General features: G+C 40.4%; 1 protein-coding gene across 5 annotated transcripts in view; it reads right to left on the bottom strand.

Annotated features, from left to right (window-relative positions):
* MYLK (myosin light chain kinase) overlaps positions 1–13809 on the bottom strand; it is a 202467-nt gene that overhangs the window by 129956 nt on the left and 58702 nt on the right. For all 5 annotated transcript variants that reach the window (XM_027885106.1, XM_027885107.1, XM_027885108.1 and 2 more), the window contains one exon: positions 13031–13188. In XM_027885106.1, the coding sequence (XP_027740907.1) occupies positions 13031–13188 (158 nt within the window). The remainder of the gene's footprint in view (positions 1–13030; positions 13189–13809) is intronic.

The raw sequence follows: 13809 nt of genomic DNA, 5'->3' as shown, positions 1-13809 counted from the left end.
CACTAAAAGGAACTTGGTTTCCATATTTAGTGATGTTACATCAAATAACCTGACCATGTTTCCTCCTTGCCAACAAATTTGCAATTGCAAGAGTCAATGCAAAGACTGAAATGAAGCTGCAGCACAGGGAGGCCACTGCTCTTCTTACCATGAATAATAACAGAAAGTGTTTGTATACACATATCAAAGTGCACAGTACTGAGTGAACAGCAGAGAGGATCCTGACAGAACAGGTCCAGAGTCTTGGCAGCAAAATGAGAACCGTGTAAAATAGTGTTACAATAAGAGAATTAAGTCACTGCCACAGGAGAATGTGAGCAACTTAGTAAGATGCAGCTCTGTCAGGTCTCAGTAACTTTCAGTGATGCCACACGTATGGGCCAAAAAGCTTTCAAAGGCAAGGACAAGCATGAGAGATCTCTCCAAAACATAGTAGATAAACTTAGCAGCCTTCTCTTGGCTGAAACTCTCATCAGTTTTAATGAGAATTTTCTCTGGCTCTGAGTCTCTTCTCAAAGCAAAAAGATAAGGCAAACTGCAAAGATGAAGCTTTCTTCCCACAGACCAACTTTTCATAGGTGTTAAATTTTCTGAGGTCCTGAATAGCTTAAAATGCTCAAAAATTGCAAAGAAATAGCTGACCTAAGTGCATGGTTAAGGGTCCCTTAGGATTATGCTGTAAGGAGAATGTCAGAAGTTTCCTGGTAGGACCAGTGCTCATGTCAGAGCAGCAGCAATCTTTGCTGAGGGATTTTGAGAAATCAGACTGGAGTTTCACTCTGTTGAGAGAGGTTTCAGAACAGGAGAGGTTCATTCATTTCCAGTTCAACAGGACAGCCTCATTTCCTCTGTTTGCCACTACTTTTGTTCATAAATTCTATTTACAGCAGTAGAGGATTAAAACATGAAACAGTTTAACACAATAAAAATAAACTTTTGAGAAAGTTGTCTCCCCTCTTCCCACCACAAGCTTACTTTTTAAGACTTGATGTACATTTCAACTTTCAGGTGTGAATCCTTCATTTATCCTTCATTCAGTAACAATTCAGAAAGGTAGAGAATGATTGTTTAGATCAAGCATGAGCACGAGGAAGTCCCCCCGAACAAGTACAGGATGAAATGAACACCAACATTTTGCTCCGTCATTAGCAAAATACGTGCATGTCCCCACTTAGAAAGGAAACTGTAAACATTTTCCTGTTTTACCTCAAAAAACTGATCACAGAATCCAGATGCTTTGAGCCACAGCTTGAGACTGGGACAGCATCAGGTCAAAAGACTCAGCTGATGCCACACGAAAGAAGCGCAACCAAACAGCATCAGTTATTTTCAGAGCAACAATCCCTCCATAACAAAAATATTTGGGGTTTGCATTGGCAGACACTTTTTAAAGACGACATTGACTGCAATAAAACTTGTAAAAATTATTTTTCCATTGCATATTATTTCTGGAAGACTGAAAACCTTTTTTTTTTACTTACTGATGTAAAGTTTCTGTCTTAATGAGATGTGACTTTATTTTACATGTCACTGAATACTAGTGGCCCTATCTTCTTGTAGGGACTCTGCCACTGAACAAATGAGCTTCATACTTTCCTAGCTTAGGGATGTTGTTCTTAGGGATTCAGTATCAGTACATCCTATCAGTACATGCTATCAGCTGATAAGGAATCTCTACAAATTTACATGAGGACACACAGTATGCACAAACCATTGCGGAAAACTAATTAGAAAAAGAAAAAGAAAATGTGCTTTCATTCTGTGCCCAAAACACACAGCTACTGGAAAATATGTTTAAAGCTATGAAATCCATAATTAAGGGCAGCAATCTGCATCTGTAAAGTAAGGTGGTAACAAACACTCTGTGCTCTGAATGAACGTGCCCTCAGCTTCCAACCAGACAAGATTGTTTCCTGCAATTCAGGAGCCTGGATGTGGCCACAGAAAATGCTAAAACTGGACTTGGTTGCTGAGTTGCCTGCACAGTTGCATGTTCGTTTAAAGACTGTCTGCTGGCAAAGGCTGTGCTCTGGATAGGCTACAAAAACTCTCCTCAGTTCTGTGAACTGCTTGGTTAGTCCTTCCCTGGTGGGGCTGAGAAGTGCCATTTGTTTTAAACTTCATTAAAAAGTACAACTGATGTGATTACAAAGGGATATAAAATGCAGTGCTGGATTGTGAAGATTTAAATACATTAGACAGCCTAAACAACTGGCATTTCTCATTGCACTGTTTATTCCACTATGTGCATTTTACTGCCATGCATTAAACAGTTAAGACTTCCATACAAAATCCTGTTGCAGAACGTCAACTGCTCATTAGCAGCTTTCATCCTGTAAAATCTATAAGCTTTCCCAAATACACACATACACTCTCTAATAACAGCTTAGGAGAGGTAACTCAGACAGTAAAATGTATGAATGGCTGTGTTTAAAATAAAAATAAAAAGCAAGGGCTGAGCAACAACTGTTTAAAAGGAAAAACCCTCAAAGCACTAACTGAAATGCTAAGTACAAATTGATGTGGCTATAAATTTCTAGTTCAACAGTTCACGATAAATATTTATAGACGTGCTGAGTTCCAGAGAAAGTTTGTGGGCTCGCCTCTTCTTTCTAATGCTTTCTCTCAAAACTGAAGTTGCTGTGATCTCGGTAAGAGAAACACACACGTGCACTCACAAGTAGCTCCATTTGTTTGGGTTGTGGAAGAAGTGCTTACTCTGCGTATGCTTTCAGCAGAGCTCCACTTCACTGCAGTTGCTGGCATTGCTTTTGAGAGGTCTGAACAAATCCAGCAGAGTGTTTTCCATTAAACCTGTGGCTGTGTAATGCTCTCCCCCAGCAGACAAATCTTTGTCTCCACTTCTGTCCATTAGCAGGACCAACAAACGAGCTTTGTGTCAACACTCTGAGGACCTAATTCTGCCATTGGAAAGGTGATGCTCTCAGTCCATCAGCAGTCACCTAGAGAGCTGTGATATTCACACCTATTGCAAATCCTAACTTTCTCTTCCAAAATCAGAAGCTGTTTATCTCCAGGAAGGATAGATTTGTGTCTGAGTTACTGGATGGGAACTGAACCTCTGGTAGAGCAGTTCAGCTCTGAATCCAAGCCTGTATTTCTGTGTGAGCTTGCACAAGCCAGTAAATCTCCCCATGTCTCAGTACCCCACATAAATGTCAAGGGGGTAACAATGACTGTTTCCTCTGTTGCATTAGCTGGGAAGGCCAGCAGAGAAGGATCCAGCTCTACTCTGACCTGTGTGTGTGTTAAATACCATCCACAGACATACACTAGGACTCTACTTGAATTAGGCTGTTTAAGTGGTACTATGAAATAAGCAAAAAACAATACCATTTGCCATAGTTCTTCAATCTGTAATTCCAAGATTTGATCATATTTTTTTTCTTCCAGCGCCTTGGCTTTTAGCATAACTTTGTTTTGAAATATTTATATTTGCCTCCCTGCAGAGACGAACTGCTGAGTTATTATTTTATAAAGGAACACCAGAATTCGTATAGACAAAAATAACCAAGCTTAAGTATATTGAACTCTTGTTCCAGGGTGCTCACAGAACAGAGAAATCCTTTATTCACTTTATTTTTAAAATCAATTATTTGTAATTCATTATGTCTGTTTATGAATATGGGAGTATGATATACATGAGTTAGATTTCACATACCACGTGTGTGGGTGCATTTACAAACCTTTCACAAAACAGTGTGCCCTACGTTCATATTCTAAGCTTTGCAAAAACAATTTAAATAATGCATGCACCATAACTATAGGTTTGCTGGCATATAATGGGGCACATGGAAAGAATGGCAAACTCTCAAGCCACAGAGTTACAGTTTGACTCTACTATGCAGCTAGAGGAAAATTACTACTCTGATTCAACATGAGTTGAGAAAGTGCAGAGCGGGATGAAATAATCTCAATATTCTGTTGCCAAAAGGCAAATAACCGAGAGCAGAACTATTTAATTTGTCAGTCTTTGCTTCTCCATTCTCTTTGGTTTATGTGTGCAGATTGTTCACATCTTCAAATGAGATGTTCTTGTATACATTGCACTTGGCATGAAGTACGGCTTTTAATTATTATTTTAGTAAGCTAATCTGTTGTGTTTGTAATAAATGGTATTTCTATAGGGTAACATTTACCCTAGTATTTTGAAAAGGTGTAGAAAAATAAGGAAAATTCAGAAAGAAACACAACTTATTTTTCCATTTTGCCTCATTCTTCCCATGAATTACAAAGGTCTCCATATAAGCAATAAAACAATGCAAAGCTGACTTTGAGTTTGTACCAGTTTTAGCCATAGTATTTTCAGAAGACAAGAACTGCTTTATTCTGTCTGGCTCCAGGTTTACAGCGATGCACTGACTTACAGAGAATAAAGCTCTCTTCATCATCAGAAAGCCTGATTTTAATTTTTTTTTTGGAAAATGGAAAATTTCCAGGTTTCCACTATGTCTATTCCTAAAAACTCCTGTGAAGAATAAAGGTATAAGAGCTTAGATCATCTCTAGACTCTCACTACAACATATTCTTCATGTGGGATGGCTAGCTCAGAGGTCAGGTTACTAACTTGTGAGTCAACAAACATGATTTAATTCCCAACTTGGTTGTCAGGTCTCCTAGAGGAATAAAGTGAACATATTTAGGCAGGCAATTCCAAGCCCTTATACTTGAAGAGTCACCTCAGGGACATTCCCATCAGTGGAATGCCGTGGTTTTCTGGCTCCAGAGAGTTTTGACATGTAATCTCTGACAGCAATAGAAGTGTCTCCCTCATCACGCACTACCCCAACACATCAACATCTTTCCTCTTCCAAAGGTTACTTCCCCAGCATAAGAGAAGAACACAGAGATGTGTGTTCACGTGGGATGCTGAACTATGAACTGACTCAAAGCTGACTTTTGGCTTAAGAATCATGATGAAGGCAATGAGCTCTTGGCAACTTAGGTACAAAAACAGGTGCTGCTTCAGGCCCCTGCTAGAAATGCAGTAATCTCCAGTAACCGGAAAATGTCTCACAGACTGAACATTAGAAACTGAACTGGGCACTTATGGAAGGACAATCTGGCCTTGCCTACTTTTGCTCCTGGCTGCATCTGCTTTTGGAATCCTGGATCCAGTTCATTGCTTGCCAGGTCTGGGACCATCGGTAGACCCTGTCAGAGCCCGTGGCACTGCCCTCTGTGTGCAGAGCCTGTGGGACCTGGCCCAGCTGATGATGGCACAGCCCATCAGTGGCTCCCCCTCAGCTCCTGGCTCACACTCCTCTGGGGAGCAGCCAGTCCTCCCTGCTTGCTGTCAGACCGACTGGCTTCTCCCCTTCGTGAATGGGTTCAGTTGTACACGACTCACAGCAATGTTTCTTGCTGTTCAGCAGGCACTGAGGTACTAGGGAGTCCAGATGTTACGTGGGGAAAAAAAATGATGTTGTCTGGTTTTGCCCAGTAGGTTTCCGAACTTCATACTGCATTTGTGAGTGAACAGAGCCAAGCAACATGTCAAAAGCTGAAATTTTTAGCGTTGGAGTTTGGGTGCTGGAGTGAGTGTGCACTGAGCAAAACCGCAGTGAGTAATGATGTGTTTGGATTATAAACCTTCTCCACATGTGGCCTTCTGCAAAGATTCTGAAGGCATCATGCTTGCTAGCTATTAATGACTACTCTCTTTTCCTGCATCACAGTTGTGACCTGGTGTCATTTGGTGCAAGCTCTAAGGGACACATTTGTAGACAGCCAAATGCACAGTTTGCTATTTTAGGTGGGGCTCTCATTGTTACAAGTGGCACTGAGCCCCTCCCTGACCTCTGTGGTTTCATCACTCAGGTGAACACAAAGGCCTGGAGTGAATTTAAGCCTGGCTTATGATGGCAGAAGGCAAAAATATTTCTAATTAGCCAAATGCATGTCTGATGACAAGCATTCTGTTGTACCTATTGGGTCGGATAGAAAAACAAAATTTAAGCTGGGGGCATATTTCTGGAAGAAAAAAAAAATCAACCAAAGTACTTTCCCCACTTTTTCATCCCTCTCACACCACTATGGGCTATTGCAGGGCAGGGAAAAGAAAGTCAGCTACTCACACTGTTCCATTTACTAGGTCTTTTTTAACCTTCATACATATTATGACCGTGAAATGCACAATTCCCCAAAAAATCAAATTTAAAACATCATTACGTTAAGTTGCAGTCATGTTTCATGTACTGCTAAGACCATTTATTTAAATAGGAAAGCACAATGTTACATGATGAGTTTTATTGCCAGTGGAATTGACCACAACAAAGACTTATGCACTGGCCCAGAGGAGCAAGGGAGACTAGTCTGGAAAAGATGATGATATTTTTCAAATTAAAAGCAGAACTGAAGAACCTAATAAGACTTTGTTGAAATTTGAGAGATTCATGATTAACCATCATGGGACAAGAAAAATAAGAAGAATTATATTGACTGGTTCTACTCTGACCTACATGGTCTCAATCTCTGACTATATTTTTGTTCAGCTATTTAGGATATGCTGATTAACTGGTTTTCTCTTGGGAAACCACTAGATTTTGTTCTATTCCCTTTTTAGACATTGTTATGCTATCATGCCTAAACAGTGGACTTTATGATTAGTCACGGTATTTAGTCCACCATTATTTTTGTAAAAGACTGAACCTCCATTACACCACAATATATTTTATATCTCGTTTTCCTCTGCAAATTTGTCAATACATAATTCAAGATTTATTTTTTTTCTGATTTCTGTTTTATTACTATAGAAAATAGCGAGTCCAGAAATCCTCACTACTGAAGTAAAAGTCCTTCAAAATCAACCTTATGGACATCCTCATAGATAAATTCTTAAATAACCACTTTTGTCCTCTCTAGCTGACACAAACCCATGCTTTACAACAATACATTACAGTAGTGGGTGATCACAAAACAAACACCTACAATACCCTTGTCAGAGTCAGCAGTTTGTTGGTTTCCTCATTGCAAACTGGGGGCAGGCAGATGCTGTTAAATCACACAGATTTTTTTTATCAGCTTCATCATGTGATTTAAATTGCTCCCACATCAAAGTTCAAAATACTTGGAAACACACTGAAGGAAAAGTAAAGAATGAAAGAAAAAAGGGTGACCAAGAGCAGCACAAATGCACGGCCTGGCTTCAGTTTAAACAACACTGGTTTGGGTGGATACTACACAAAATAATATGAGATTGTCTTTGGTTTCATATGTACATTAGTTAAAGTATTCTAAAAAACTTCTATTTTTCTTACCACCATTATTATTAGATTGTTTTTTATGTTCCTTTAATTACCACAGTGAGTACCACAACAATCAAAATAGGGAGCCAATCTTCTTGCCACTGCATGGGCCGGGAGAACTCCTGTCCCCAGCTGGCCATAGATAAGCAATTAAAGTGGGAAAGGAGACAGAAAACAAACACAGTAATAAATGGGTTAGGGGCAAATAGCACATTTCTTCCACAGTTCAGTGGGTTACTGAAAACCACTGGATCAGTTATACAAAAGAAGAAAATCAACCCTGAAAAATAGCAACTCAGAACAGGGATACTGTATGGTCAGTGTTCCCCAGTCATGGCCTCTTTCCTGCCTGGGTGGAATTTGAGGATATCCAGCATTGTCCAGGATTTCTGAACATCTGGTAGATTGAAGCAGCTCTGCAAAAGGTCTGACCAAACTTTGCTGCCAAACATGCAGAAATATTGGCTGTTGCCTCAGCGCGTGCACTGATCCGTTGCGTGGGACAGTGTATCAGTGCAGCAATGCTGAGCATCGTCACACACTCTGCACAAAGACTACACAAGGAATGCTTAAATACTTCCACCAGGAAAGCCCTAAGTTAAACTGCAATGGCCACAGGTGACAGGCAGACAGGTATGAAATCAAGTTATGAGAAGTAGAAGTGGAGCACACAGGCCATCACTCCTGTCTACAACCTAGAAATTTCTTGAGCAGCATCTTGCACACCTGCAGTTTTTGTTAAAGGACATACCATTTGCAAAGCAGGGAAAATGGGTGTCAACACATGGGTGCTTGCGTCAGTTGATGAAAGGAAGTATCTTTGGGGTGACACTGTGTGGGGAAGTGATGTTGACTGACACCTTAACCACTTCCCAGTGGAGCAGCCACTTCCACTTTGGCCTTGTGCAAAGCTGAAAGTCATTTGAGACACTGTTTCTGTATGCCAGTACAGAGTTACACAGTAAAATAAAACCAAATAAAATGATGCATGTATTACTCATGAGAACATGTGTATGGGTAAAAACCAGCACTGTGGTAAGTGAATATAGTGGGAGGTTGATTACACCAAGGAGGAAGACACAGCAGTAGAAGATCCAAACAGCACAATGTGCAATAAGCTGTTCACAGCCACCTGATTTGTGTTTATTTTTGTGGGTTTTTTAATTTCAGCTGTCTATACCCCAATGTCTGTTTGATACAAAATGTCTCAGTAACTTCTCACTGCACCACACTTTTCCCAGGAATGCTCAACGGTTTGTGGAAAGATCAAATAAAATTTCCAGTCAAGTGGGGAACTTTTTCAATTCTTTTTCCCTCAAAACATGCCTCAGTGTTTCTTATCAGGTTTCTGGGAGTATCACAGTGCATGTCAGTTTTACAGATCAGTACAAGCCTTCCCACAGCATTCACTTCCATCAGACAACTGTCTCCCATGAAAACATGGGTCTTTTCTGAGTTTCTTCCTCAGATGGTCAGAACAGGCACTCCAGAAAGTGCAGATCCAAATCCACTGGCGGCTTCATGCAATTGGCTGCCCAGTACATCTTGTAACAGCAAGCATCTCATGCCAACAACAAAGGATTTTGTGCCATGTCATCACCCTCTGACATGATATGGGCTTCTGTCAGTTCCTGCCATCTGAAATCTTGGCATACATTGTAATTAATGTTTACTTCTGGAGTGCCTGCTGACTGAGGCTTGGAAATGAAACACACATTGCTGCTTTGAGCCCCAAACTAAGAGAAGATACCAAAGCTTTTGCCATGCAAAGCTGGTGCAGCATCCACAATAAAACAAAACAATTAGAAATCAGATTTTCCATTAGCAGGCATTTGAAAGAATTTACAAATGCTGTGGGAGTGTTTCTCTTTAACACATTCTTCATTCTTGAAACGCTTCCCTACTCTTTACCTCATGTGGGCAGTCCCAGTGCAGAGCCCTGCTGGAGTCAGTCCATCCTGCTGCTCTATTCACCTACACAACATCACCAGGACTTCAGATCCTGGTATTTTTTCCTGCCCAGAGAAAGTTAATCTGCTTTCTAAGATTCCCCCAAAAAGTAATGAAAGAACTTTTTAGGCTTCTAAATGCAGAGAAGGAACTGGAGGATTAGCTTGCCTTCCTAATACACACATGACAAGGCTCACAAACCCCAGCAAAAGCTGAGCCTGAGCCACCAGGATGGGCCAATTTACGCTGAGACCATCACTTAGGCTTTGTTTCATTTGACAGTGAGTACAATTAAACTATTACATCCTTATTGGTCTCCTGTGATGTTTTTAACCTTTGCTAGGCAATGGTGCAGCTGAGTTTCGGAACGTGAGAGATACCGAAACAAATTAAATTTTAAACTATCCTGCCCAATTCAGAAAGTAAAATTTAGGAACATCCAAAGTCTGTAAGACTTTAAACATCGGTTTACAGATGCTTATTCATGTGCTATGGGCTAAAAAAGATTTTCCTGTCCTTTCATATCCATTGCCACAGAAACCCCCATGACATTTGCTGCAAAGAAAGGAATCTCCTTCATTACCACACCCTGCAGCATTATCATCCAGTGGGGTTCAGAAGAATTAGAAAGATTAAAATATACAATCACAATTTAATATGACAAAGCATTGATAAAAATTCCAGTGTTTAATACAACAGAGAAAGAAGCATCTTAAGCCAAAGTCTGGTAACATTTTGGCCTGATCTCCTTTTCCAGGAATTTCTTAAAGGCTCTGACAGACAAGCTATGAATTACATAACACAAGCCATGAATTACAGCCCTGAGCTGTTCACCTCACACATGATGTGCAATTAAGAACAGGACATCAATCAAGTCCTAAGGAGTTGAGAACACACAGCACAATTTCATAACAATCTGGGATGTTTTCCCTAAAAATCACCTCAGTAATCTAGTGGCGAACAACTGAATGTCCATGCAGCACATATTTGGGGAGCACCTAGGGAAGGTAACTTGCCTTTGCCTTACTAAGTGCTTCTACCCCTCAGTTTGTGTTCCAGGCCAAAATCACACTCATACTTTTGAAAAATTATTTAACTTTTTGTGCTGAAGTCACACTGGAAAACTGAGATCTGCAATCATATGTAGATAAACTTCCTGAGATTTTAGTAAGAAAACTGGGCTGGTAATGGGAGGAAGAGAAAAAGACACTAAAGGCAACTCCAGTTCCTTTCTACCTCCTACATTTTGGGGCTATTTCTCAGTTTCTGCACTCCCCTTGAATTGCCATTTCACACAACTTATCTTACATGCTGATGGAAAGAAAACCAAAAAGTTTAATTCTGGGGCCCTCTCTTCCTTGCTCACTTAATGAGAATACAGGATCACCACAACATCAGATTTATATCCTGTCTTGGATTCTCAAAGTGTTTGTTCTTTCTGATAAGATCAATTCCACTGCAAAGGAACTCTTTGAAGAAAAGCTCCTGTCTAGCCATTTTTAAAACTTTTTATTTTCCTTTAGCCTCAGTCTGGTTTAATATTTACACTGCAACAACCCATCATAACATCTGTAGCCTATTTTCCAGGATAGAAAAAACTAAGTATGTTGAGTAACTTCTATTACTAAATCTTAATGAATTGTTTTTGTTAAGATTGTCCTTCTGAACCCGTTCCTCTGAACAGGTCCACTGTCCTTCTGAACCTCTGAAACACTAAAATGACAGAAGCAGCAGCACTGTACAAGCCAGCTGAAGATGGAGCCACATGACACAAGCTCAGCAGCTGCAGCTGTGAAGTGACATTATCCTTCCAAACTGGACTTGCCTTCCCCCTCACCTTGCCCATGTTACTAGACTAAGAGAACAAACCAAGTATTAATGCTGCCATCCCCATTTTAAGAATGGAAAATTAAAGGTTTTGGCCATGCTCATATACCAAACTGGCAGAAGAGATAAATTTGGATTTTCATAAAGCAGGTGTAACCCAGGACTTCAATCAAAGTTTTGTTCCTTCAAGGAAATTTAACTTGACAGTTTAATTAGTATTGAATTTCTGTATTTTTTTCCATCTACCAAAAAAAAACTCCTCAGACTTTACCCTTCCAGCCTTCAAAGTGGCTTTAAAAAGGGGATAAGTATTCCTGGAAAATTAACACTTTAAAACCAGATCTAAAAAAAATGCAAAGCAGTGATGGCACTTTAGCTTGTAGGCCATTATATTTTACAATTGTTTCCATTTGACTTAATAATAAAAACTCTGCGGAGTGCATTAAAAACTGGAAATATCCCACCTGAGCTTTTAATAAGGAAACATGTGAAATGTAAAATCAAATCTTAGCACATGCTTCAGCTTTGATTTCACTGTGCTGTTATTGCCAGTTGAAGTGTTGTCTGGAAGAATCAGTTGGAACTGCAACAGTTTTGTGGCACAGGCATAAAGCGGTAACATGGTGCCATTTTCTCACTGCGTTTGCATCAAAGTGAAATAATGATGGGAGGAAAAGAAAGAGAATAAAAGCAGTAAGAAAGGAAATGCTTATTGGGACTGCCCAGTGTCATACACACAAAGGGTTTCTCACTGGTGCCTTAAAATTGCATTAGAAGTAAGAGTTTCTTAAAAAAAATAAATTACTGAAGGTTTGATAAACTGTTCTTTGTTTTAAACACTTTCACTGAAATTTGCTTTCTATGAAAAATGCCAGCTTTTCTTCATAAAGTCCAATTCAATAACTATTTCTGAGTTTTGCTTTTGCAGTTAAAAACTCATATACACTCCAAAACCTGTTTTTCTACATGGTTCCTGTTGAAAAATCCCAGTTCCTGGCCTGCTCTTACATAAACAAATAAGATAAATATCAGATGCCCTCTACTGGATCTTTGTTTAAGGTAGAGTTTCAGAAGTTATGAATTTCCCAAATTCCTTCTGGCCCTTGCTTTTGTTACAGTAAAGTTGCAGTTTCCTGCTTCTGTCGGACAAGTCCTATCACTTCAGAGATTAAAAGTGTGGTCAGTTTGATGGTGTAGCTGTCAGCATGCAACCAGAGTGGGACATGAACAGAAGGAAGCTGAAAGGACTGGGAGGGAAAAGTAACAGCTCCAGGAAAAAGAACTGGGATAAGAGAAGAGGAGAGAAAGGAAGATAGCTAGAGCAAGCAAGATTGAAACATTAGAGAAATATGGATGCCAGGAAGCACAGATCAATGTCCCAAACATGAGGAAAGGGGAACCCTGGGACACACAGCCTACTACTCACCTTTTATGCCCTCTGGGATAACAAGTTTTCTTGGACAAATAAACCTTTCCTCTGAAAATACTCTTTATGCTTTCAGATTAACAACATTTGTGGCAGGTGGCACAGATACAAAACTGTCACAACACTGCTTACAGATTCCTAGCCTTGCTAGCAAGAACATGCTGCAGCAGGTTTAGATCTGTGTCACACATGGAGCTCCGTGAACAGGCAGATCCAGGATGCAGGGGTGTGAATATGCAGTAGGAGAATATGTGGAATTGCAGGTGGAGAATCTGCTGATTAGAGACAGCCCTTGAAGCAGTTTTCCACTGATAATAAACTCAGTGCCTGGCACGCTCAGCGAGGTTATACTTAGCACATACTCAGGTTTTGGAACACTCTCCTCTACACAGAAACAGACCCGTAAAGCTCCTGTCCCCTCAGGAGGGTAAACACGGTGTATTCTTCTTCAGTAAAGGTCCTGTGTTGCAGAGGTAACTTCACTGTCTTTGCAGCCAACTAGACAGCTTCGTGAAAGGGCAAAACCAAAAGGAGAAGCCTTCCATCATCTGTTTCTTACCTTCCCCTCGAACCTTGCGGTGGCTCCCAGCTGCACTCGGATGTTCCGGGGAGGAAGGGTGAATGCTGGTGCTTCAGCAGGGACAGGGGGGCTGAGTGTCAGCGAGGTTTTGGAGACTCGGGTAGATGTCACCAGTTTCACGTCCCCCATGATGTGGACTGTAAAAGAGAAACAAGTGGTAATACAGAGGTTGTGATGTTTATGACTACTGTAGAATGTAACCACTTCCATTACAGAAACAGCCAAGAATCAGACGAGGGGCAGATGTTCTGTATCTCTGCTATATTTGTATACTCAGCAGGAATCATCAGCCTAAGGTGACAGGTGCTATTTTTTGGGAGGGAAACTGAGACCCAGGAAGATTGCCTGGTGTGGCTACAGTTGTGGTCAGGGTCACAGTCTTGAGGTGAACTCAGCTTGAACTCTCATGTTCTAGGCCAGAGCCTTAACCAAAAAGTCATCCTTTACAACTGCATTAAAAGGCAATAACTTATTTCAGGAGGATATTTTCACAATGTGACTTTGATTTTCCTGGCCTGGAATACACCAAAATCAATGTCTCAAAAGTAGAGCCAGCATTAAACAAGTGCTTATGAAATAAAGAGACCTCTGTTTGCACTGGATTTAAGTTGCAAGCGGGAATGTGGAAAATCTGATTTTTCATACCAAGCTTTCAAGATCTTAAGAAATATCTGGATATCTCCCTGCAAAGTACTGCTAGTACAGAACAAATGCTTTTGCAGAAATTCCAAGTCTCTACTTTACTGCAAATCCTTCTT

Source organism: Empidonax traillii, unplaced genomic scaffold (genome assembly GCF_003031625.1).
Source record: "Empidonax traillii isolate 1590-97213 ecotype Southwest subspecies unplaced genomic scaffold, ASM303162v1 scaffold161:size1573837, whole genome shotgun sequence".
NCBI classification, from domain to species: Eukaryota; Metazoa; Chordata; class Aves; order Passeriformes; family Tyrannidae; genus Empidonax; species Empidonax traillii.
This window is presented reverse-complemented; position numbering and strand designations above follow the sequence as displayed.